At 34.4% G+C, this 27,796-nt stretch overlaps 2 protein-coding genes and 1 pseudogene across 2 annotated transcripts; 1 reads left to right on the top strand and 2 right to left on the bottom strand.

Moving 5' to 3' along the window:
• The first annotated feature begins 201 nt into the window (after positions 1–201).
• LOC145600679 (cyanidin 3-O-galactoside 2''-O-xylosyltransferase FGGT1 pseudogene) lies at positions 202–4,865 on the top strand (annotated as a pseudogene).
• A 9,033-nt stretch (positions 4,866–13,898) lies between these two features.
• Positions 13,899–15,473, bottom strand: LOC145600678 (uncharacterized). The gene has a single exon (XM_081656562.1). The coding sequence runs from the start codon at positions 15,471–15,473 to the stop codon at positions 13,899–13,901; it is 1,575 nt and encodes a 524-aa protein (XP_081512688.1).
• Positions 15,474–17,654: 2,181 nt separating this feature from the next.
• Positions 17,655–23,928, bottom strand: LOC145602312 (MADS-box transcription factor 23-like). The gene is made up of 8 exons (XM_081658502.1): positions 23,747–23,928; positions 20,519–20,594; positions 18,879–18,940; positions 18,561–18,660; positions 18,414–18,455; positions 18,241–18,324; positions 17,952–18,103; positions 17,655–17,858 (listed from the first exon to the last, which is right to left on the bottom strand). The coding sequence occupies exons 1-8, from the start codon at positions 23,926–23,928 to the stop codon at positions 17,849–17,851; spliced, it is 708 nt and encodes a 235-aa protein (XP_081514628.1). The 3' UTR covers positions 17,655–17,848.
• Positions 23,929–27,796: the final 3,868 nt, after the last annotated feature.

Here is a 27,796-nt window from a genome sequence, read left to right as displayed (position 1 = left end):
TGTTTTTTAAATTAAGCTTTTCTTGGTAAAGAATCCCATTAAACAATATTTAAAATTTTACGCAATTCGTAAATGTAATTAATTTTTAATAAGAATATATACACGCATGCATGAATACATAACACAGTATCATCTTCATAAACTATCAAATTCAGCTACTATTTGTTGCCAAAATTTTGAAACAAAATTTGCAAACAAAAAATGGCTTCAAACACTAATAAAAAAGAGAAATCTATGCATATGGCAATGTACCCTTGGTTTGCCTACGGACACCTTACTTGTTTCCTACACTTAGCTAACAAGCTAGCCGAAAGAGGTCACAAAGTGTCATTTTTTCTCCCTACCAAAACACAAACCAAACTAGCCACCCACAACCACCATCCCAACCTTATAACCTTTATCCCCATCTCCGTCCCATCGGTCCATGGACTCCCTGCTGAGGCGGAGACAACCAATGATGTTCATGCCTCAGCCCGACCCTTCCTCATGGATGCCATGGACCTGACTCGACCTGTTATTGATACCCATCTTGCTCATCTCAAGCCCGATTACATATTTTTCGACTTCACTGAATGGGTCCCTAGTGTGGCCCGCAAATACTATATCAAATCGATATATTATTCTACGTCATGCTTGGTAAATATGGCTTATTGTAGCCTTCAAGCTCGAAACCTTCCTAACAACCATCAATTCAGGGAGGCGGACCTAGTGAGTCCGCCTCCTGGTTTTCCATGCCCTGCAATAAGGATGCGGGCCCAAGAGGCCCGTACCTTTGCGTACTTTTGTAAGATGGTATTCGGAGGAGGGATGACATTGGTGGAAAGAAAAAAGATATGTTTTGAAGAATGTGATTTAATAGCGATTAAGACTAGTAGGGAGATTGAAGGGGCATATTGTGATTTTTTTGAGAACCTATTGAGCAAACCATCTCTATTAGTTGGACCAGTGATGCCTGAGCCACCTGCGTCTACGCTCGATGAGTACTTTGATGGTTGGCTCAAGGGTTTTGGTGATGGTAGCGTGCTGTATTGTGCACTTGGGAGTGAATGTGTTCTTGGTAAAGAACAGCTTCAAGCGCTTGTTTATGGACTTGAACTCACTGGTATGTCAGTATGTCACATTGCATGTTATGTTTTAATATTCATCATCTACATATGCTATATTTATGTATACTAATTTGTGTCCAGACAATGCCTCGCATTTTTGATTAATTAATTATAAGAAGAAAAAAACATTTATTTTCCTACCAATCCTTAACATATAGATGTGACATATATATATATATATATATATATATATATATATATATATATATATATAAAAGAAGAAAAAAAACATTTATTTTCCTACCAATCCTTAATATTTTTTTTTATTTTTTTTGGAGGAAGATGTGACATATAATTGATAAAACTGGTTTTTTTTATAAGAAATATATGATCCCATTTTAGGGCTTTTTGTCAAAACTACCTATTAAAAGATATTTTTTGTGAGAAACTAACTAATAAAAAAAATATTGTAAGAAAATACCTATTAAAACGAAAATGTTGTAAGATACTACCTTTCACCGGATTTACGCCGTTGACTAATTTCTCCGATGTTGACCACCCACGTGGTGATCACGCGACCTTCTAAAACCATTCTTTTCCATGTCCCACCACAGTGCCACCTCCTTCACCACCGCCCCACCACTGTGTCATTTCGAACCACCACTAAAACATCCCAAAAGCCACCCTCACGCATCCCCAAAACTAGGCCAACACAAACCCTCACTCCTTTGCAATTCCTCATCGCACCAGGCCTAGAGGTGTCAATTCGGATAACCGGATGGAGTTTGGGTCGGGTCTGTTCGGGTCGGGTCTGTTCGGGTCGGATATGTTGGGATCAAAATTATCCTTTTAACTCGGATCGGGTCGGATCGGATCAAATTCGGGTCGGGTCAAATTCGGGTCATGGTCTATCGAGTCCGGGTCGGATATGGGTCGGGTCAACTCCAGATCGATTCACTTTCGGTTCGGATAAATTTGGATCGGTTTTAAAACGGGTTTAACCGGATAACTTCGGGTCGGAAGAATTTGGGTCGGGTTGATTTCGGTTCGGTCAATTTTGGTTTGATTAAGATAAGGTTGATCCGTTGATTCATTAAATGGTCAGTTTTGATTTAATTCCTTTTTGTGTTTGGCTGGATTTTGGTCGAGCTGACCAAATTCATATCCAAATAAGGTTATTTTTAATCTAGAGATATTATTGAGTTTCTACCTTATTATTGGTTCAATATGATTACTAATTACGAAGCACGAAGTTTTAGTATTCTCATTTGATCAAGTTATGTATAATTTTTATCTTAAGGGAAAATTGAGATTGAATAATTATCAAAAACTTATCATACCTATATAAGTGAGACCGAGCTAGTGATATATTGACGATTAATAGTTACATATGGTGATATATATACAAAAAAGAATATCAATTTTTTAAGGTTATAACAAGATTACAACTCTTCATCAATTGTACAATCTTACGAGGTTATGAGTTCTGTACTATTAGTTTAGTTTATTACTAATTCAATTTGTATAAGATATTTGTTAGAGTTGTTAGAATTACTTTATTACTAATTCAATTTTTATATTAAAAACTTGACATTATACATATTGCTAGTTAATTGTTACTATGTACATTCTTTTATTTGAGCATAAATTATTGCATATGTATGTAGTTTGTATATAATCATACGATGTATAACACCTATAATTCTAGGATAATGCACAATTGTAGAGGAAGTAGCAATGAAAGAATGTTATGTATTTATAAATACATAACAATGATTAAAATATTCTAAAAACACATGGTAGAGAGATAAAAAAGGAGAGAGATAGGAAGACAGAGAGCTCATTATGTGGACACCACCTACTTTTTGGTCAGATTGTCTCACGTGATGTGTTTGTAGTAAACTTAACAGACTATTTCTTTGTAGTACAAAAGTTAACTTATTAATAATTAGTAAATATATAGTATAAGAACTTGAATAAAATGATCAATAATCAATTATGGTCGTGTTAAATTCGGATCGGGAAAAATCAAATCGAGTTAAAATCGGGTCGGGTTAATATCAGTTCGGGTCAAAACAGATCGGATCTGATCGGTTATTTATCGGGTCAATTTCGGATCGAGTTGAGCTCAGGTCGGGTCAAATCGGTTCGGGTTGAGTTCAGGTCGAGTCAAATCGGATTCGGGTTGAGTTCAAATCGGATCAAATCGGTGTCAGGTTAAGTTCAGATCGGGTCAAGTTCGGATTCGGGTTGAGTTCAGTTCGGTTACAGATCGGGTTTGGGTCTTGAATTTCTCGGATAAAAACGGATCGGTTACAGTTCGAAACGGATAATTTTTTTCGGGTCGGTTCGGGTTTGACACCTCTAACCAGGCCACCATACCCCTCTCTCTACCTCCTGGCGCCATACCTTGCTGTCACCCATATCTCTCGCCTCACCTCAATACCCAGCTACCAACACACCAACAAACAGTAGCCTCACCAGCTGCCATTCAAATGAATAGCACACCAACAAAACCCACCGACATTAATTCTAGCGATTCAGCCCACAAAATTAGCAAAATTAAAAGAAGGTGAAAATGTGTGTGTTGGTGAGAAATTAATTAACCCATAACATTTTACCCAGCCGCCAATTTCACCATCAACACTTCGACGACCCAAAATGCTTATTGTCAAATTGAAGATGGGAAAGGGGGAAAACGCAAGAAAAGGAGAAATTAAGGGATATAAAGATGAAATTGGGATGTTGGGCACCGAATTAGGGAAAGAAAAGGTAAGAATTTGGTTAATTTAAAATCATTTGACCGTCCAAGGGTGGTCAAGGCCCAAGAAATTAGTCAATGACGAAAATCCGGTAAAGCATACTTTCTTACAACATTTTATATTTTAATAGGTAGTTTATTATAATATTTTTAATTTAATAGGTAGTTTATTACAATATTTTTTTAATTAGGTAGTTTCTCACAAAAAAAATGCTTTTAATAGGTATTTTCTGACAAAATATTCCCCTTTTCATTTATCATATTTTAACGTAACATAAGATAACATACGTGTAGACCCCCATGATGTCATGATGTCATTTGGTGATAAATTTGGTGTTTTTAGAAATAAATGGTGGTAAAATTCTGGAAAAACAAAAAAAAAAAAAAAATACACACACAAATAATGGAGAGAGTAGCTATTTCAAAGATACATTTCCTAAAATAGATAGTTAACTGAATGATTATTGTAGGAATGGTTTAACTACTCTTATGATGTATTTTGTTCGTTCGTTTTTGTTCTACTCACTTATTATATCAGTTTATAAAAATATATTTATATACTTGTAGGTAGACCATTTTTAGCAGTATTACGACCACCTAGTGGATGTGAAACAGTTGAAGATGCCTTGCCGGAAGGATACATGGAAACAATCAAAGGACGAGGAATAATTCATGGTGGTTGGGTGCAACAACAACTGATCTTGCACCATCCTTCCGTAGGGTGTTTTTTGACACATTGTGGGGCGGGCTCACTATCCGAAGCCATGTTGAGTGAGTGTCAAATAATTTTGATGCCTCAGGCAGTTGATCAGTTTATCAACGCTAGAATGATGAGTCTTGACTTGAAAGTAGGGGTAGAAGTAGAGAAAGGAGAAGATGATGATTGTTTCACCAAACAGGCTGTATTTGAAGCAATTGAGAAGGTAATGGAGCCAGAAAGTGTAGTAGGGAAAGAGGTGAGAGAAAATCATACTAAATTGAGAAATCTTTTATCAAAGGAAGGGCTTGAGGACTCCTATATCGATGGCTTTGTTCAAAGTCTACAAGATTTGCTTTGATTTTGATTTGATAATTTATAAAGTCATGTATTTTTAGTATTTCATATGCATAATTAATTAAGTTTTGGGATTGTTTGTCTCATTTTTTTTTAACTTAACAGTTAAGATTTTCTTTAATCAATAATCATGCTTGCTAATGCATACGTATTATTAATATCCATATATAATTATTGATGATGATGATATAATTTTTAGTATAATGCATAATGTATAATGTATCTTTAGTATATCATGCATAATTAAGTCTTGGGATATTGTTTGTTTCATTTTTATTTATTTATTTTTGGGAAATTCTCAACGGTACTCATCAGCTTTATTTTTTTCTCAATGGTAAACACTAAAATATTAAATTATCTATGGTAATCTATAATTTATAAAATTAATTCAATGGTAACATTAGTTAAGCATTTTAAACAAATATTAACCATGGTTAATGTTTTAGAAGGGAAGGAAAAGAGAAATGTCTAAAATATCCTTATGTTTAAAAAAAAAAACCCACTTACTTCTTCCCCCTCCCCCAACCCAGCCCCTGCTACCCACGACCCAGGCGCCGGCGCCGACCCCAACGGAATTTCCTTTCTTTCTTTCACGGCGCCCACCATAATCATCATCATCACATCATCATCATTTCACCATTAACAGCACACCCACCATCACTCATCATTTTCACCATTTATAGCAGCCTTAGGTTTCGATTAAGATCTAATCGGGCTAGCGGATTTGCGGTTCAACGAATCGGTTCAACAACTGCAACGGCCAGAAATCGGTACCATGAATCTAATGCTAACTTCACGAACCCTAGGTCAAGATTGACAAGGTTGTTGGGGATTTGTCGGCATCGGAATTGAAATTTCAGATGATATTTGGGGTTTAAGGTTTTCCGACGCCATTGTTGCCTTGTTGATTGGGGTTTTTTGAGGATTGGGGTTGCGTCTTAACGGTTTAGAGTTTCGTGGGGGTAGGGAGGGGGGCTGGTGGTTCGTGCGGTGCCGGACGGTCTGTGGGAAGGGGGATCGAGGCTTTGCTGGTTGTGGTGGCTGGAGGTTCGCTGGTTGTGGTGGCTGGAGGTTCGCTGGTTGTGGTGGCTGAGGGAAATTGTGTTTGGTGTTTTTTTTTTAAATAATTTAATTGTTAAAAAAATACTAGTATTAGAAAATCTTATTTATCAAGGATATATTAGTCATTTTGTCTTTAGTTAACTATGGTTAGTCTTATAATTGTAAATTAATCTCATTAATGTCACCACTGAATTTATAACATAAATAGCTGATTACCAAAGATAATTTGATTTTTTGATGTTTACCATTGATAAAAATAAAAAGCTCAAGAGTACCATTGAGAATTTCCCTTTATTTTTTTACCTTATCAGTTTAGATTTTCTTAAATCATGCTTAATGCATACGTTTTATTAATATCTTCAATTACATAATTATTGATGATGATGATTGAAAATTTTAAGAATTTGATTTTCAACATGATGTATTAAGCCGATGAAAAATAACCTCTCACATGACAATTTCCTATGTATAAATTAAAAAATGACAATAAAAACAAAGTATGTGAATAGTGAAAATATCATAATGTTTTGATAATGAGACACAAAGGAAGTGTATGTTGGGATCCTTGAGCTTTGATAGTTTATGTAGTGATGATGACACATATCTTAGCTACTTGTGAAGCAAAGTATAAAGTTTAGGGCATTATAGAGAAATTACCAAAACATTAGGCACCAGAGTGAAACAAAGTTTAGATGTTAGGGCACAACTTAATATATATGATTAAGTATGTATTAGAAATATAAAAACTAATTGGTAATTTGGTATCCTCAAACTTTAAATTAATACTTCCACTAGTAGAAAAATTGAAAAAGGCACCGCTCAATGGCCACCGGTTTTTGAAAACCGGCGGCTTAATAAATGGGCGGGACGAGGCATAGCTACATTGCCACCGGTTCAAACCAAACCCGTGGCAAAAATGATAAAGGCCACCAGTTTTGAACCGGTGGCAGTAATCAAATATATTAAAAAAAAAAAAACAACAAAGCCCGCCTTTCTCTTTTCTTCCTTCTCTTTCCTCTTTTCTTTTTTCAGTTTCATTCAACAATTCACTCAGCTCTAACTCTCAGTTCACTCTCCAACCCTACCACCACGAACTCCACCACTGACGCCACAGCCACCGCACCACCCTCCACCACCTCCGCGCACCCCTTCCACCACCTGTTCGCACAAAGTTTGCGGCCCTCTTCTTAGCAGAAGCTAGCAGCAAGCAGCAGCGACCGTCCATCGATCCAGAAGCCACCTGCTCGCCCTCGCCGCCGCGCCCCTGTGCCAAGCCGCCGCGCCACTGACTCCTCCCTCCACCACCGACCACCGTCCTCTACCGTCCATCTCTCCTCCCTTTCCACCTCCACCTAGGGTTAGTTTTAATTTATTTTGCATTTTGAACAATGTTTAGGCAAATAAAATTTAAGTTTTGAATATAGTTTACCCTAATTTTTTTAAATTTTAAGTTGTTTTATTAAGAAACTTTGAATAAATTAGAGATTAGCTAGTAACCTTGTTACTTATTTGAATTTTCATAAGTTTTAATGGGTAATTTTTATTAAATTAGAGATTATTAGCAACCTTGTTACTTAATTAGTTGAATTTGGGTAGTATGTTTTAATGTGTAATTTTTAATTGGTATGTTTTAATGTGTAATTTTAGGTTGTTTTATAGTTCTTGACAAAATTACTAACTTTTATTTTTTGTTTTATTTTTTATTTTTGTAGATTCATATGTAGTGAAACACAAGTTTATTAGCTATTCAAGTGGGAATTTCGAGACATTACATCCATTGTACTTACTATATTGGTATGAACTATAAACTTTATGGAGCTATATTTCTTTCTATTTATCCATTTGATAAAAGTTTGTTCATGATATTACAAGTTGTGTCTTATTTAATTATAAATAATTACAATAATATGTTGAATGTTTGCATCATCATATGCCTAGATACCCGTTCAAGGCTTTCTCATTAGGAGTTGAATGTTTGTATCATCATATGCCTAGATACCCGTTCAAGGCTTTCTCATTAGGAGAAAGTCTTGAATAGTCCCTGGTTGGGACTGTTCTTGAATGGTTACTCTCACTTAGGTGGTAAATGTATGTCTTTTTTTCGATTTTAAGGAACATCTTGGCTTTCCATTTCTTCACCATGTTCTCTAGGTACATATGTGGGTAAGTAATTATCTACATCGTGTACTTGGAGAACTGGGAGGAAGTGCTGCCGGATTTTCCTTAAAATTGGAAAGTTGACATACATTCACTAGTGAGAGTAGACATTCAAGGATGGGTTAGGTTGGAGTGATAAGGACACTTTGAAAACATGCATTTTTTCACTATATGAATGGTATATTCACGGTGTGTACATGAAGTTGATTTACATAAAATATGTAGCAATTGTACATTATTCATAATATGTTGCTATATATGTTTAGAGACACTTTACTAAATGGAGAAGGATCGTGGTTTGATGTATGGTAGACGTGATACATTGGAATTTTGGAATGGGGTTCAAGAGTTTTGCGAGACAACTTTATCTTATCAGCGCAAAATGGGTGAGAAAGGCCTATACTGTCCTTGTGTTGATTGTAATAATGTGAAGGTGGTCAATAGTGTTGAAATCATTAGAGATCATATACTTTGTCGTGGGTTTAGACTTAAATACCATGTGTGGATTTGGCATGGTGAAAGTGGAGAGTATAGTGGGGATCTTGATGGGAATGATGTGCATGATAGAAGCAATGAGATTCATGTGGAAGAGGAATGCCAGAATGATGAATATGTTATTGATAATGGTGAGGATGGAGCTGAGGATGATCCAGTGGATGAGGTCGAGGATGAAGACGTGGATGAGATGTTGCATAATATTGAAGGTGATGTGTTTGAATTACTATCGAAGGCTTCTAAAAGCCTTTGTACCCTGGGTGCAAAAAATACTCCAAAATTTCTGTCGTGCTAACACTTTTTAACATTAAGTCGAAGCATGGGTGGACGGACGTTAGTTTTACTTCTTTGTTGACCGAATTAAGTGAGAGGTTGCCTGATGGAAATGAAATTCCTAAGTCTTACTATTATGCAAAGAAGCTTATGTGTCCATTTGGTTTTGAATATAAGAAAATGCATGCATGTCCTAATTATTGTATTTTGTATCATAATGAGTATGAACAATTGGAGGAGTATCCACGATGCAAGCAGTCACGCTACAAGCACATGAGTTGCAATCCTGGTACAAAGGGACTTCCTGCTAAGGTGTTGTGGTATCTTCCTATTATTCCAAGGTTTAAGCGTCTATTCTCAACACCAAAAGACGCTAAAAACTTGAGGTGACATGCCAAGGGAAGAAAGAAAAACAGAATGCTGAAACATCTGGCTGATTCCCCGTAATGGAAGAACATTAATTTGAAGTTTTTGGAGTTTGGTAATGATGTCAGAAATTTAAGACTTGGGTTGTGCACAGACGGGATGAATCCATTTGGCACTCTTAGTACCCAGCAGAGCACTTGGCCGATTCTTTTAGTGATCTACAATTTGCCTCCTTGGTTATGTATGAAACGGAAGTATATAATGCTTTCATTGCTAATAACGGTGCCTAGGCAACCTGGAAATGACATAGATGTTTACCTTGCGCCATTAATTGGCGATTTGAGAAAGATGTGGTACGAAGGGTGTAGACACCCATTTGTGTCTCCCCAAAACCAAACCCAGTGATGAATGCCTTTCACGTCGAACCATAATCGGACGAAGTGAAAGTGTTGAAGAGTCAAGTGTTGCGGTTTAGTTTTATTTAAAATTCTCTTCTCTCTGTTTTCGAAAATAACTCTATTTATTTAAAAATAGTCAAACCAGTTTAGTTTGGTCCATAATTAAGGTCCAATAATAGTGTAGTTGGATGGGGATCGAAGAGACCTTTCCAACGATATATTATAAGCCCAATTCCGATGAATATTGAGGAAGTTATGGCCAAAATACTAAACTGGGCCCGGTTAATTATTTACATACGGCCCAATGATCTAGAGGAGGGCCCAATGTTAATTATTATTCCTAAAATTGTTAGGATTAATTATAACTTTCTAGAAGTTTCTAGAAGGTTCCTTTTAATTCTAATATCATTAGATTTAATAATTATTTATTTTTGGACTTTTATTTGGAATAAAATATTATTATTTTTATTATCTTTGGAAAATACTTTTTTATCTTCTGTACGGATTCCGTAGATCAAGTTGATTAAAGATCGGATTCCGCGTGGAAAAACGCGCTAAAGCCAGGCTGTCGCCAAACGACAAGGCTGTCGCCTCGCGACAGAGTGAATTCCTGGCGACAACGTGTAGTTTTATTCCTTATAAAATGCTATACTTTTCCGGATTATTTCCTTATAAATAGGGTCTCAAACCTCCATTTTCATTCATCAACTCTCATCAAGAATTACTTAATTCTTATTTTCTCTCTCTCTCTTTTTTTCTAAACCAACCTTTTACAAATACAATATTCCGCATTCACAAGACTTAGAGTCACTTAGCCAAGTTCGAAGTTGCCTTCGCCCTAGACGTGCAAGGTTTGATAATTTCTGAGGGTTTGGTCCAAATCTAGTCAAAACTTTGTTTAATTTGATTTCAATTTAATTCTTTATTTAATTATTTGATTTATTATTTTCATTGAAGTTTACTAACTTGTGTATTTTGTTATTAGAAAGAGGTATGAGGCTTCAAAGTAAGTAGATTAGCTTACTCTCTATTTCTTTCACAATGTAGAAAGCATGTTTATTATTGTTTAATTCCTAGTATCATGTTAGGATGCTTTTAATGCTTTCTAGTATCATGTCAGGATGTTATTTTATGCTTTCTAGTATCATGTTTAAAGTGCCTCTTATTATTTCTAATATCATGTTAGCATGTTAATACCATGTTAGGTTTAAAGCTTTGATCTTTATTGCTTAGTGACATGCTAGGATTTGTTATTAATCTTGTTAGTATCATGCCTAGGATCTTGCTATTATTATTAAGCTTTATTATACCTTATCATGATTATCATTATATTATGATTATTATTATTGATGATTATGATTATGATTATGTTGCTTGATATATATTTTATTGTTATTGCTTGATCACGCCTTTTATGCTTGTTTAAAGGGAATTTGTACTTGAAATCACGCTTAATAAGATAATTAATAATTTGGTTTAGGCTAATGTGATTTTAACTCAAGTTATCGCTAATAATAGTTTTATTTGTGCATTAATATTCAACCAACATAGATAAACAGGTTAGGGTTAATATAATGTTTGTATGTTATTCGAAAAGCTCACATAAATACGAGCAGAACAAAGTAGATGCCTATTTTATAAGGCGGGTCCTTTCTTTTGTAGATTGGATTTGTACCCTCATCCCCGAACCCTGTTTGGTTCAAGACCTTATGGAGTTGATGGTCCTTTTGGATTGTCTTTTGGGTTTACAAGTTCCTAAAACTTGTTGGCGACTCTTTTGCTCTCTTTTCTTTCCCTTTGGAATGCCACCATACTTAAATGTGTGATCACAGTGGGGTTCAAGTTTGGGATCATAATGCTTGAAATATTCCCTACAAAGGGGTTTCTTGTTTTGATGCTCATAAGAACGAGGTGTTCACATTGCGTGCAGCCCTTATGTGGACCATGAATGACTTTCCTGCATATGGTAACCTGTGTGGGTACAAGGTTAAAGGGAAAAAGCATGTCCCATATGTATTGTTGACACATCAAGCATATACCTTAAGAATTCTCTCAATGATGTGTACGTAAGGACTCGAAGGTTCCTTAGGCGTGATCACCCGTACCGTAGGCAAAAAAAGGCTTTTGATGGGACAGTGGAAGAGGAGACTGCGCCTAGGCCATTGACCAGTGTTGAGGTTTATGCTCGAGTTAAGGGTATACGAACGGTGTTTGGAAAATCTGAAGAAGCTCGGTCTCAACAACTCTTTTTAAAAAAGAATCAATCTTGTGGAAGCTTCCGTACTGGAAAGAACATGATGTTAGGCACTGTCTTGATGTGATGCATATAGAGAAGAATGTATTATTTACACGCTTGCTAATGGGTTTATTTTAATGATTAATATAATTTATAACATACTCCCTCCGTTACGAATTACTCGCAACATTTGCCATTTTGGGGTGTTACACATTACTCGCAACAAATAAATTTTTTTCCTTATAAAGTAACTTTTTGAGGGTAAAAAGACAGATTTGCCCTTACTTTTTTTTTGTTTGATTAAGTATGTGTTAAACACATTGTTAAGTTTGGTAATCAAACTTATTTATTCATCATCAACACTAACAATTCCCACCAAAAACATCTCTTCCTCTTCTTATTTCATCAACCAACTTTCTGATTTCAACCACCCAAATTCAATGTTCTTCATTGAATTCTCCTCGATCATGCTGCTCCCTCTTCCCTTATTCTGGAGATTTCTCCAGTCTTCACTCATAAACCCTAGATCTACTCTTCACCCTTGTTTTCTCTCTCCTCTACGCGCTCTGTTCTCTCTCTTCTCTTCCTTCTCTGAAACCCTAAAAAATCTGAGTTCCCAATTTCTGGAAAATGACTGGGAAAAAACGTGAACTTGAGTCCCTCAAATCCAAGGAGAAGGATGATGCGAGCAACCTCTACGCTGTTAGACAGGGAGATGGGAAGTTAAGGCCTGTGCGACGTTGCTCCATGATGTTCGCAAGGTACAAGACTGGGAAAATAGGGGCGAAGTTGGCTCCCAACTCAAGTTCTGACGAGGACGATGCTGTGGTTGTGGATCCACCCCCAACGGTGGTTCTTGTGGTGGTGACTGAACCAGATCTGCCTGGATCTGGGGCTGTTACTGAAGCTGCGCCTGCTGTGGTGACTGAACCCCCAAAAGAAGCCGCTGTGGAGAAGGAGGCTACTCTAGTGGAGGTTGATGGTGGCCCTTCCTCTCCTAGGGGTCAAAAACGGTCCAGATCTGTGTTCAAGCCTGACTATTCTGACTGGGATCCTGCTTACCTGGCTTATCTTAGGGATAAATACCCTAATGACTTCCCCCCTGATCTTTGAAGAGCAGCGTAACTATTTCTATACCCTAATTGCTTTATTTTGTGTTTGAATTTGGTTATGCTGTTGTTTCATTTGGATGAGTTCCTGAAATTTTGATTTTGTTGAATTAATTTGGGTGGTTGTTTGTTTTGAGTCCCTGAATTATGGTTACCAACTTGTTTCTGGTGTTGTTTGACTGTTGTTGTTACTGTATTTGCTATTGATTGTGGTGATGGTTTGTATGGATGATGGTCATTGATATGACCACTCTGCATCAGGGTATTCTTATGGTTTGTGATGTATTCTACTGATGATGGTCATTGTTTGTTTGGTTTTGGTTTTGGACCCTCAACTGTGGCTTGATTCCCTATGTTGTGTGTGTGACCTTTTCTGGAGTAGTTCACTGATGTTATTGGTGTGTGAGTGGGCCTTTCACTGAAGTTGAGTGAGGCAGTGAGTCCCTTTGGTGTTTGGTTGTTTGGTAATTTGAGTCCCCCACTGATGTTGTGGCTAAATGTCCTTTGTTGATCCAGATGATGAAGGGACTCACATTATGGCACCCCCTAACATAGGATGCTCCAACAATTTCTCTTTGAAGTTGTTGTAGAGGTGCCTTGTTAGTGTGGGGTGCATGTAGAAAAAAAAACCCCTCTGATGGATTTGTGTTTTTAATTGAACTTGCATTTAGAATGGTTTGATTTCATTTCACAAAAAATTTTCTTCTTTACAACTGTTCAAGCCCATTTACACTTGTATGCCATGACTGCCTAAGGACACTACCTAGTTTCATTCACAAAATACACCTAACCATCACTAAAACAAACAAAAAACTAGTTTTACTTCTAATGGTTATGTGTGGCAGTCCATGACCTTGTCAACCTTCTTCTGTGTGTCTTGATTCTTCAAAAAATTGTGAGCTGCATCTTCCTTTACAAAAAATTGTTTGCTTGCACCATTGTCAGTCTGCATCTACTTCCATGTCTTGTGTATCTGGTTGAGGCCCTGTAGTAGGAACAAAAAGAGTGTTCAGGTAGTTGACACTCTGAGCAATGAGTTCCTTGTTGACCTTAAGTATGTCTTGTAAGGTACCTTCCCTTTGCTGTCTTGCCTTAGACATATGTGGTGGGTTAAAATTATTACCTCCTTGCTTTTCAAGCACCTTTATCATGCATGACTGGAGAGTAATCCATGTGTATCTGTTGAGGGTAGGATCAAAAACCTCAAATGCTTCTGCCACCTTCTCAATTAGTTCATCCAAATTTTTAGGGAAGGACTGATATTGGATTGATTGAATCACCTTAAACAAACCAAGGTCTAACACATTCAAATCAGGGGATTGGGCAGGTTGGAAAACAAATTGAATGTTGAAACCATTTGCTTGTGTTGCTGCTTGAAATTCTGCATCATTAGGGACCTGATGTGGCCTAGCATTGTCCCACTGTATGACAATGTTCTTGCTTAGTTGTTCTGGCCATTGTGCATGAATAGTGGGAATAATCTTGTTCAAAATCATTTCCCTTATAGCATCCCTGTTCACACTTTGGATTGCTTTTGTTTCCATAGTCCCTGCCTCTCTGTTCTTGCTTCTTTTCTTGGCCAACTCTTGCCTTACAAAAGGGAAAAGCCCATACTTACCTGAATGCAAGAGAGTCCCATCCTCTCCATACAATGGCTTGCCTATCATTCCCATGAACATTGTCTTTAACTTGAACCTTTTTGATTGCTGAGCTCTGTATGGTACCTCTTCATTAGGTGTAAGGTAAAAGGTCCTAGTCTCTGGGTTTAGGTAAAACCACTTCTCATCAATGTGGATGTAATATTGCAAATCCATAAATGATGGATCTCCCTCACTTGGAACAGGCTCTATATGCTGCAGCACCCATTTCAACCTAGCTATTTTATGGTTGTCTGTTAAGGCTGGGTGATTGCTTGCTGTGACAGCCCTTAGTCTTCCCTTCTTCTTTAACCTGTGTATCAGTACATGATTAACATTGAGGGCTGCACCATAGCTTCTGTTTGTGGTTCTCTTATACAGAGGCACAGACATAAGCCATTCATCTGAGTACTCTTTGGGCTTTGGCCCTGTTGTGCCTAATTTTTTGCTCCTCACATCTAAAACATCCCCCTGTTGAATGTGTTTTTTGATTTCTTGGAACCACCTTGTTGTGGTAGATCTGTGAACACCATGCTTTCTTGCCAATGCTGAAAGAACTCCTCTTGGAAGTGAGTCCCCTTCCATATTAAGCATGATATCATCCACTATACTCCTCTTTTCATGGATGTTTAACTCTCTGCTCTGTCTACCATGGTTTGGTTGTTCATGTTGCCCATCTGGTTCTGCCTCTGTATCTGAGTCATCTGACTCTGTTGATTCCCTTTGATGCTGGTCTGATGACTCAGTTGAGTCTAACATTGAAGTGTTGATGTATGCTCCATCATGCATGTCTGTGTGATGCATTTCTTCTGTGTTGTGCTCCATTAACAGTTGATTGATGTTGTAAAATTCATCAAATGCCTCTTCCATGAGTCCCATTTTTTTTTCAGATGAAGAGGTGATGAAGTGGAGGTGTCTTGCTTTTTTTTGGGAGCTTTCAATGGAGCCTGATCCTGTACAGAAGAACTGCTGCAACTAACCCAGCATTTAGGATTTAGGACTAATTTCTGATTATGATGGTTTTTGTTTAAGTATGCAAACAATGGCACCTGATCTTTTTTTGGGTCTGTAATTAAACAACTTGATGATGATTTCCCTCCCCCCCCCCCCCCACACCCTTTTGTTTTCTGTTGCTGAACAATTATGGAACTGAAATGGTCTTTTTATAAGGCCTTTTGTGAATGAAAAAGGTGTAGTGGGAAAAATTAAATGGTTGTTTGAATTTTGTTCAAATTTTTGTGAAAAGTTTGGAGGAAAAAAAAAAGAGGCAAAAAATTTGCCCCTCAAAACTGCCAGCCACGCAAGAAAGGAGGGAAGAGAGAGAAAAAAAAAGGGAAAAAGTAACATGGGTCACCCACTTTTTTTGGGACCACTACTTTTCCCTCCCTTTTTAATTGTCCTAATTGCATACCCCTCTCTTCTAATCTCCCCCCTTAAAAGTTTTGCCTAGGAGTCCGCAATCCCCCTGTTTGTTGCGAGTAATTCGTAACGGAGGGAGTATATTTAATTAAAGATCATAAAATTTTGATAATAATAAAGTATAAACCGAGATTAATCTAACAAGATTATATATAACTACATTTTTTTTAATATAACTCATCAAATCCAGTCAAAATGAATTATTTAAATAGTGTAAAAGTTAAAATGTTGCACATAAAAGAAAAAACGACAGACATATGTATATTATAAGTAGTTCCTTCTAACATTTTTTTTATAAGCTAGTTTTTCACAAAATCTGAAATGGATTAGATAGTTTTTCACAAAAAGTCCTCTGAATATAAGAAGCCAAGTGCCTGGTGAAAAATATATGTTCATAGCCAGCCATTGTTGTTGGAGTATTTCTTAATTGGTTTATGGCTTTTTAATAGTATGATTAGTCTAATCCACAAGTAGGTTGTAGCCTATCACGGTTGCCCACGGGTGGATTGGAGTAGACTATTTCCATGTCTAGATTCATTCTCTTAGCATTCTTGTTCATTTTATTAGTATTCCTTTGTAACCTCCACTTAACTCCTTTTTTATTTAATGGGATGTTTAGAGCAATTTCAATAGTTTTAGTTAGGGACTTGCTTGCAATTCAGAAAATATTCTAACTATTAGCTAATTTGCTTGACAAAAAACTTGCCAAAAATATAGTTTGATACATTAATAAATTTAAATGTTAATTAACAAATTATGGCTCAACCAAATTACAAGCTAATAGCTTATCATTGGAGCACAATTTAGCTATAAAAGAGATTAACTTAAAATCTTATGTGGCATAACAAGTTAATTTGCTAACTAGCTTAAATTGGAGTTGCTTTTATGAGTTGGTTAATTCTCTTATAATTGCTGATTAATCTCTCTGTCTTTCATCTTATTCATCATTTCATATTACCTTGTGAATCACATATATTTCTTTGTGGAGTAAATTAGTGATCGTACGACATACACAGTATACATATCTAAAAAAAGCTAAACACAAATTCTTTTGGCATAATTTTATATACATGGCTCCACCTCTCACCCAAAAGTGCCTTTGAGTGAGAGCGGTGTGTAATATTAGGGAACGTCGTGTACCAGCGATACAATGTGAATCCTCTAGTGGCGCCGAAATTCGTTTTCAAAGTCAGTGATGCAAGTTACGCCACACCATCTTCCGATCAAACAAACACATTATTTATTATAATTTTGTAGCATTTGAAACAATTATTTTTCAACAATTGTACATAGTAAACTTCCCAGTTTCTTATATGTCAATGGATGATGGTAGAGTTTGGGGTCCAATATGTAATTACCTCACAGAATCAGAAACATTTAAATGCTTTGAGATGATGTTAACTTCGATTATCATTCAATGTTTTTACCTAAATGCCTAAAAGGCTTGCTTACATCAGCTACGTGCCTACATGTATTCTTATATCTATAATCTCAACGATATGAATGGTTTGAACATAGTCCTATGCAATGAAGATATTTCAGTTTACCCTTGTAGTTAAATTGATAAAAAAGAGACTTCCATTTTCAGCCACTTTCGAAAGAAATAGAAAACAGGGCAATTGATATGCTCAATATGCACTTTTGACCTTCATTACTATGAAGTTCATACAATAGTAGTTGGTTTCCATCTACTTTGCTAGTGTACAACATTCTGAAACTAATCTTTCTAGCTTCATGCACTACTTTCGTCTCTTGTAGAGAAGAATTAGTTCACGGCGATGTTAAAAACTTTAATCACACTTCTTGATCCATATATGCTTAACTTCTTCATAAAATTATAGTCTGCTGCATTGTTTTGAAATACTGTTTCAGATTCAGCAATAGAGTTTAAAAAACTAACATTTTATCACAAGCTAAGAGTGTAAAACATAATCTCACCCCAATACTGTTGTTTCTCCTATTGCAAAATTTCTGTGCCTTTCAGGATGGTTTAATCGAAGATGGATTAGCTCCTGTGGTTCACGTCTGGTGGTTAACCCATTCGGCATCAAGGAATTGCTGCTGACAGTCGCGTCCTCCATACTATAAAGCTGAGAAAGGTAATAAGATGATTAGCTTATTAGACTAGCCAACAGTCTGTAACATATAAGTCTTTACAAATTATGATGATGGAAACAGAACAAGTAACTTGTAAAGATCATGTTTTCTTTTAGGTAGGGTCTCGTACCTTCTTACACAAGTCGGTGTTTTCTTGACGAATAAGGTTTACCTTTTCGCATAGCTCCATGTTTTCCTGCTGAATGATATTCCCCTGTAAAAAGGAAATTGGTTTAAAACTTAGTGAAGTTTGCTGTCATTCTTTCAATGAACTTAGTAAAAGGTATTAATCTTGTAAAGGACCTTGTGGTTAAGCTCTCGAATCTCATTTGTAAGGATCTGTTCCTGCATTATTTGTAGGATGCATGTTTCAGTAAATCTGTCAACCCACTTTGATACATGAACTTAAGTAAACTAGCTAATTAGACTCTCAAATAACGAGTTTCTTGCCTTTTTCATACGAACCCCTCGGAGACTCATTTCTAGTTGCTCTTCTAGGGATTGCAGATCCTCTATGTTTAGACCGGAGAGCTTTTGTCCCATAAGTTGCCTGCCTTATCAGAACAGAACTGTTTGTTTTAGCTACTCTAATTTTACATATTAATTGAACTACTACACCAAATCATCATTACCCGAATGCCTCTATCATCTTTTTTAATCAAAAATCAATTATAATCATTAAATTAGTCTTCCCTCCTCTAGTGATTGTCATTTGGATGCATGTTATCATGAACTAAAACAAAAATCTAGTAACAGGAGAAAGCATACCGGTAGCTTTCGTGCAGGTCCTGCAGCTGCTGCCTTGTGATTTCAGCCTCCTGTCGCCAAAACTAGCATGCATGTAAACTGTTCTAGTTAACACATTGTATTGCACCACATACTATTAACATGATCATATGAACATTTGTTAGCAGCTTACCATAGGGCTGGTGATAAAAGCTAAGTTTATGTAATTTCTTCTTTAAGCATCTGAAATAGATTTACCTGATCCAAAGGTAAAATTCCTTCACCCTTTACGACTATTTCTAGTTTAAAGATCTAAGAACATTTTTGTACTGATTAAATATAGTATTGCATGAAAATTCTAAGGCAGTCTTATGACTTTTGAGTTTTGACTACCACAAATTTTTTTTTTTTATAATGGACGACTGAGATTATTTGTTTTTAGATTTATTTTTATTTAGTAATATTAATTAAAAAATTTGTTTTTATTTGTTTTTAGATATATATTTTTTTTATTTATTTTGTTATAACAGTTTCGGAACAAGCGTTTCTCAAGTATGCAGTCTGGGAGGAATCCGCTTCTGTATGTGAGCAACGCTATTACAATTTATATTTCTGTATTACTCGTACATAGCAGCACCAATTTGTACAAACGAACTACATTATAATGGAATTATTGTTGACCTTAATCCATATTATGATTTGGCCTTTATTTGATAATAAAATTCCATTAAAATATAGTTCGTTCATACCGACAGGCTCAATGCTATGTACAATTTTACACATTCACGATTTACATTCATACTTGCAAATATTTATGCATCGAGTTCTCAACCACATTGCATGGATTAAAAATCAGAAAGAATTGGTGTTCTAAAAGTTAAGCCAAAATTGCTATTCAACCTATATATCAACTTTTTTTTATACCCTAAATATTAATGTATTCTTGTTTGTGGTTTTGGACTTTCCACTTCTATGCCATAAACCGAGTACTCCTTCTCCCTATCGTTATTGTTCTTCTCATGCCACTTTGACTTCATTTGTTTCACAAAAGAAATCCATCCACAAGCGAAGAACAAAAAGGATCGGATGGAATAAGTTTTATCCTTATTTTTATATTCTTTGCTAGATTGCGAGCATATTGGGAGGGGTGAATTATAAGAGCATCTTTTATGGTAAGCTACAACGTCTTGTAGCTTGCTTTACCATGTCAATTTTTTAGGTACAACACATTCTAGCTATAAAGTGTTCTAATGGTGAGCTACAAAGTCTTGTAGTTTGCAAAAAATAAAATTTACTAAAATTAAATTGGTTTTTTTACAGTGTTAGAATATGAGTGGAGTTTGGTTGTTTCTTTTTCAGTTAAGTATATGGCTAGCTTGCAAGTTGCTCAATTTTTTGTTCTCTCATGGTAATCATGCATGTAGCTAAGTATTATAATTAACCATTGGAGATGCTCTTGTTGACACCGAAAATTTGAAATATATGATTATTATCTTGTTCTCTAGCTTGCTAATGATAATATCTCATAAAAAATTTTGGTGTCAACCCTCTAATACATCTACGTGCTTCATTTATGGAAAGTTATGTTTAGTAGTAATATACAGAGTATATGCAAATATTTAAATCTTATTAGAAAAAGATTTACAATAACATTAGGATAACATGACAGGCAAAGATCATACCTTTAGTTCAGATTCTGAGTTCATATGGTGTTGCTCTTGCCTTGCTTTGTTATATCTCTCAATAACTGATTTCATGCTGCCAAGAGATGTATTAGATTGACACAATTAGACCATGTTTGTGTACTGCTAGATAATATAAGGGTGCACAAAATCATTCGGTAACTAGTCCACCTCCTAATTAAAACGATGATATCTAGCTTTTACAATTGCATGCCCAAATCATCCACCCCTCTACCACCTCATAATCCGAGTCTTATCCGCTAACATAAACCAGGTTGATCAATACGAAAAATAATGCTGTGATTTTTATCGAAAAAATAATTTTTAAATTCAATTTTGTTTGTTTTATCTCTAGGTGGATTGGTCCCCATTTATTTACAATTATTGATTACTGCATTTGGGTGCACAATGATCATTGTGCACTCGATCAAGGGTGCAGACTAAATTTAAAGAACAAGCTACAAAATATTAACACTTTTTTTTTTTACAGGAAGAAAAATATTATCATTAATAAATAGTCATACAGCATCTACAACAATAATAAAGATTTGTAAACCACATATCGAGAAAAAATAACATAACTATTACAATCAAAATCATAACAAATAAATAAACATAAAACAAAAAAACAAAAACAAAAACAAAAAAAAAAAAAAAAAAAAAAAAAAAAACAAAAACAAAAACAAATAAACATGAACCTTAAGGCTTGTTTGGCATTGTTTTTTGTTTTCAGTTTTTTGTTTTTTTAAAACAAAAAACAGGAAACAAGAAAAAGGTAATCCACATTTCTATTGTTAGCTTTCAAAATTATCATGATTTTAATAAGTTGATTGTTTAATAAGCAAAACTATTGAACATTATGTACTTATGTTGTACAATTTTTAATTAGATTTCAATTGTTTGTTTAATTTTTTTAGGAAAACTATTGACATAAATATATTTTTTTAAGCACATAAGATAAGAGATGTAGATCGATTTCAATATTTCCAGAACTTTTTTGTTGGAACCTAATGTATCACTTGTGAGTGTCCCACATTGGAGAAAGAGGAGAGGTGGTTTCAGTTTATAAGGTAGAGGAGTAACTCCTACTATTGTCAATTGGTTTTAGTATGGAAGCTCCAAAGTCATGTTTGTAGACCTAACTCTCCTCCTCCTTGTTCGGGTTGCCCAGACCCATTTTCATATTGTTTCAAAATTTATCATGGTATCAGAGCCTAGGTTTATTGGGCTGTTTATAACTGGGTATTTGTCAAGCCTCTGGTTAAGAGGCCTTTATTGGATGTTCATTCCCAAAGAGGATTTATATTGTATCTTCTGGTTTGCTCTAATTCTAAAGACAATCACAAGTGAGGGGGAGTGTTGGAACCCAATGTGTATCACTTGTGAGTGTCCCACATTGGAGAAAGAGGAGAGGTGGTTCCAGTTTATAAGGTACTATTGCCAATTGATTTTAGTATGGAAGCTCCAAAATCTTGTTTGTGGGCCTAACTCTCCCCCTCCTTGTTGGGGTTGCCCAGACCCATTTTCATATTGTTTCAAAATTTATCATTTTTTTCGTTGGTTTTGCAAGTAAAACTAAGGAATTAAAATTTTCCAGGTATAATTAGAAAGATTTTCACGTTATTTCCACAGATTAACTTTTCCTTTATTTTCTTTTACAATAAACAAACAATACAAATACAGGAATTTATGTATTTTTACACTTAGTTTTTCTTATTACTGTTAAATTACTCCACATTGCAAGGATAACATGCTTGATCAATGATATTATAGATGTCTAATGGAGCGGCATAACTCGGTCTCCCCTACACTTTATACTTAGGCTTTTTTTTTTTTTTTTTCTTTTTATATATTTATTTATTTATTTATTTTATTTATTTTATTCTTTCTTTCTTTTTGTACCTTTCTAGCTTAAGGTGTGTTTAAATTAACTTTATTACGAGTACAAAGGTTAGTGAGGCAAAGATTAAGATTCATAACGACTACATTGTGCATTTATGTACTCAAGCGCCAAAGGCATTAGGTTGTATGTTATTATGTAGAAATTCGATTATTTGGAGTAGGTAATTCATTTGAAGATGGAAGCTTAGTGTTAAATCATGGAATCAAAGGCAAGGTTGTTTTTACTTTCATGAAATTTTGGTCTTGTAAGCTTTTATTTCCATATCAAGCATATTGCTACCACATTATTAAGTGGAAATTTTACAAAAACAGATACTAACAAATACAACAACTAATTTTATCAAACAGAGTGTATGCTGTTATTTAATCATCCAAATCTTAATTATGATTGCCTTTTACTAAGAAGTACCATGAATCCATCTAGATTGAATAATCACTATTATTGAAGAGTTAGCAATGGTCATATATCAACACCTCGTAAGCAAGCAAGTTAATACTCACACAAGCAACTTAATCATCCTTCATTCTAATTTTTAAGGATCTTCATTATGCTATTGGTATTGATTGTGTCCAAATCAAATTGGATACACCCTTTGTCTAAATTTAGTTGTCATACTAATAGTAATATATGAGTTAATAATGAGACAATCAAATCCATAAAAAGTTAATTAGTGTATATAACAAAATTATCAACTTATTATTAGTTTATGTCATTTTGCCTTGTTTGAAGCTTTGATAAATAAAGAGGACGACCTTACTCCAAATTTAGAAAATGGTAGTACATTATTGTGGTGTAAACCTTGAAGTAACCTTTTTTTTTTTTTTTTTTTTTTTTTTTTTTTTGACACTGAAACTAATTACTTAAGGATAAAGAATATAAATTAAAATTCGTTTATCTAATTAAACACAAGACAGGGGATGTTACAACCCTACATTAATATAAGTGTAAATAGGGTTTTAATGTATGGAGTATTGTTAAAATTACACGGAATGCTTCATATTTATATTATGTTGGGAAATTTTAAAATTGACCTCTATATCGTTTTAAATTTTAAAAGTTGTAAAGTTCAACTTATTCGTGTCTCTAAATATCTTGGTTTACGATGGGATCTGTATTGGGTGGTCGGAGCATGTCAAATAACTCTTCAGTTTTTGCATAATACCAACAACTAAAATCTTGTCAATTTCTTTCTAACAAAAGATTGGAACATCTACATTAAATAATCATTTACATACTATCTAAATTGCAGAAACTAGATTATTACCCAACAAATTAATCTTATAATATAAAGTTTAATTCACAAATTAATTTAATTAAAATCAAACCTCGAGCTGGAATACTCATAAAGCTTTGAAGTGCTGGAAAATATGATAACTCCAACTTCAGCATCACAAAGAATAGCAAGCTCTTTAGATTTCTTCAATAAACCCTTTCTTCTCTTTGAGAAAGTCACCTGCCTACTCGTTGAGTTGTCGATCCTTTCGATCACAATCTTCCCCCTTCCCATTATCGATCCTTCGTTAATTTCTTCACCTGCAAACAAAAAAGCACAAACAAATCAAGGGTTAAACAATCAAGAAAATAAACTCAATGATGAACAAAGCATCAAATCATTTATAAATAGCCCCATTGTTCCTAGGAATTACCCTAATTTAGTATACTTTTTTAATGATTCTGACCAGAAGAAAATATTTGTGCCCTAAAAGAATTAATAATAATGAAGATAATTAATTGTGGAGGGTTTGATAAGTTTAATTTCAGCAGCTTGCTTTATAAGCAAAGAGAGGCTGGAAAAACTATACTATACATTGTACAACCAAATAGGAGGTCCATATATAATTAACAAGTTGTTTATATTTAATAAACTTTGCCGTACAACATAATTATATAATTTATAAGAATTTGTACTTAATATAATATAATACATTTTGGGGTGGTGCAAAATTATAATTTCCATTTAAGGTATAGAAGTTAAGGCACTTCAAGGCATGAGGATGTAAATTAATTCAGTCTTTCTATGCATAGAAAATAAAATAGCGCCGTCAGGCGTATTCTTCACTGACACCTGGGATTGTAACAGAATTAGTTTAAAACTATTGTAACTTTTTTTTATAAAAAAATGTAAAAGAAAAAAAGGAAAAAAAAAAACAACTAAAGTTAGATTGGATCCAAAAATCCTGCTAAATTTAAATCAAACTGACCACAGTTCAAACTATTAAAACTTGAAACTATAGACTCATTTGCGTTTATAGATATATTATTGATTTCCTAGCCCACCTCGTTAGTTGCATAAATATTTGGGGATGACAATGTAGGGCCTGTTCACATTTACTGAATTGAGCTGAACTGAACTAAACTGAACTGAATTGATTGGAGCTGAACTGAACTGATTGGAGCTGAACTGAACTGAACTGAATTGAGCTGAAATGAAAATTTTATGTGAGAGGGAAATTAAGAGATGAGCTGAACTGAACTGAACTGAACTGAACTGATTGGAGCTGAACTGAACTGAACTGAAATTAAGTAAATGTGAACAGGCCCGAAATTAAAATTAGATATCTTCAAATAGTTCGAAAATACAAATAATACGGGAAATGATTTTAACGTAATAAAAAATGATTTTGGTATAATAATTGTGACAAGCAACATAGTATTTAACACTCTTCTTACAATGAGGTGTGCTGAAATCATTTTACTCGTAATATCTTAAAGGTGTGATTTTTTTTTTTTAAATAATTTAGGATGTGATTATTTGACCTGCTATTCACTTATTTAAACTTATCATTTATGTCCAAAAAAAAAAAAAAAAAAAAAAAAAAAACCACCTTATCATATATGAGCTTATATAGGAACTTAACTAAAAATAATTTGAGGTGACCCTTATCAATCCTTATTAAAACTTATCATATCTTAAGTAATTGAGGATAAGAGAAACAAAATAGCACCTTATTTCTTTCATAAATACTTGGACTACTTGAGCTTGCACGTAGTTTTAGACGTTTATAGGAACTAGCTAGGACAGCTAACACGCATAATGTGCGCATTATGGTCGAGAAGCTTTTTCGATTTAAATTTAATTGTTGGCAGCATTAATGATGGAAAATATGTAAAGAAGAAGAAGAAAAATAGAGATATAAAAGTCTACACACTATTCTTAAGAGTATAAAAAATGCAATTAAAATCAAAGAGGGCAAATATATAAATAAACATTTTAAAAGATATAATTGTCTAAAAACTATACATAAGAGTTATCTCAAAGTTTTTGATGGATTGAGAAGAGAAGAGAAATATGATTAACTGTAGATAATACATGAAATGAATGAGCTAATTAAGAAGTTCAAGTAAAGTTAATGAGGGTACTTCTAACCGAAATAATAACATTAAAGAGTTAGTACAAGTGGGGTTATTGGGAGAGAAAAAAAAATTGTGTGATAGTGGTTCCTTGCTAAATTAAGAATAGTGTATTCAAAAACGCACTAAAGAGGTAAGTATTGTAAGTCCTCAAAAATAGAAGAATTACTACTTAGGCCCTGTTCTGAGTTGAGCTGAATTGAATTGATTGGAGCTTAACTGAACTGAACTGATTGGAGCTTAACTGAACTGAATTGAGCTGAAATGAATATTCTATGAGAGAAGGAAATTAGGAATAGTGTATTAAGAATAGTGTATTCAAAAACGCACTAAAGAGGTAAGTATTGTACTTCCTCTGTTCTTTTTTACTTGACTTGTTTCTTTTATCACGCTTACCAATGCAAAACTTTAACAATCAATAACTTTAATGCTATATAAGTAAAAATTATAAAAGTTATATAGTATGATAGTTATTATTGAGTTGAATTCAAAAAGATCCTACATGCATATGTTTTTCCTTACATATTATTCACAAAAAACGGTCAAAGTAAGGATGATGAATAGTGTAAAAGTCAAAGCAGGTCAAGTAAAAAAAAACGGAGCAAGTAAGAAATAGAAGAAGTACTACTTAGGCCCTGTTCACATTTAATGAGTTGGGCTGAATTGAACTGATTGGAGCTGAACTGAACTGAACTGATTGGAGCTTAACTGAACTGAACTGAGCTGAAATGAATATTCTATGAGAGAAGGAAATTAGGAGTTGAGCTGAACTGAATTGAACTACACTGAACTGATTGGAGCTGAATTGAACTGAACTGAACTGAAATTAAGTAAATGTGAACAAGCCTGTTACACATAATAATAGGTTGTCTAACACTTATTATACGTTCCTGGCTTTCATGTTTATAAACAAGCTGGTAAGCTTATCTGTTCATAAAAATGGATAAATTTAAGCACAAACTCGGAATACAACATTTTTGCATAAAGAAAGTTTAAAATAAAATATGACAAAAAGTGTATTCAATAGTGAAAAATTCAAAGAATAATGTGTAGCTTAAGAAAATGAGGAGGGCTATATAATATATATTATGATGAATATAAAAAGGAAAAATAAACATATACAAATTTAAAAGTTTTGACTAAACATTTGATCTGATAAAAGAAAATTAACCTACTAGATTTATATGTTAGTGTCGATCCACTTATTTGTCAAGATTTATAACCATTCAAAACATTTGGGACTGCTGATGGTGTGATGGTAATCAAAGCAGCGTAAGGAGTCATAATCTCAAGAAGATCGATAGAGAGAAAGAAGTTATAGGGTTTACGTGCCCACAAAATGTAGGGCTTTTAATGGGGGGTTTATACACAACCTAATTCACATTCGTCCAATTAGACGAAAAATGGGTTAAGGTTTGGTGGGTAATGGGACAGAGATAAGAAGGAAAAAAAAATTATATCTACCATTAAATTTTTAAACAATAAATATGTGTTCTTTTTGTTGTTGACTAAGACCCTAGTGATTATCAATTTAAGGAATGTAATTGTGCAAAAATAAAAGTAGCAAAAAAAAAAAAAAGAATAATAATAATAATAATCAAAGTAGTTTATATTGACCTATAATCCCCTCAAAACCCAAAAAAGAGCAAAAGGAAGGTTTTTAGACTCTATACTAACTTAAACTAGTCAAATCCAATAGCATTGTGAATTCTTGGAAATTTATTGAAGATGTTGGATATTCTTCTAATTTAATTTAGTTCTCGTTCTTTTATTATCCATTTTAATTCTATGAAATTCTAGTATTTTTGTCTCCATATTAGTAGGTAAGAAGAGCCGTATTCTCGTCCACTAATTGTTGCATCGGATTCTTTCAACAAGGCATGATGATCAATTTTATCACAACAGCCACCATCTTTTATGAATAAACAATTACAAAGTGGTACTATGATATCCTTAGTGGCCGGATCCAATTCCTATGTTGATGTTACATGGTATATATTCTAACATAGTTGGTTCCAATAAAT

Source organism: Chenopodium album, chromosome 21 (genome assembly GCF_948465745.1).
Source record: "Chenopodium album chromosome 21, dcCheAlbu1.1, whole genome shotgun sequence".
NCBI lineage: Eukaryota > Viridiplantae > Streptophyta > Magnoliopsida > Caryophyllales > Amaranthaceae > Chenopodium > Chenopodium album.
The sequence above is the reverse complement of the archived record's forward strand: the minus strand, read 5'-3'. Positions and strand labels throughout refer to the sequence as shown.

Excerpts from the sequence above, each read along its gene's own strand:
- LOC145600678 (XM_081656562.1), bottom strand. The coding sequence starts at position 15,473 with ATGGGACTCATGGAAGAGGCATTTGATGAATTTTACAACATCAATCAA.
- LOC145602312 (XM_081658502.1), bottom strand. The coding sequence starts at position 23,928 with ATGGGAAGGGGGAAGATTGTGATCGAAAGGATCGACAACTCAACGAGT. Across the intron at positions 18,941-20,518 it reads ACTCAGAATCTGAACTAAAG|TTTTGGCGACAGGAGGCTGA; the intron begins GTATGATCTTTG and ends CATGCATGCTAG. Across the intron at positions 18,661-18,878 it reads GACCTGCACGAAAGCTACCG|GCAACTTATGGGACAAAAGC; the intron begins GTATGCTTTCTC and ends CTGATAAGGCAG.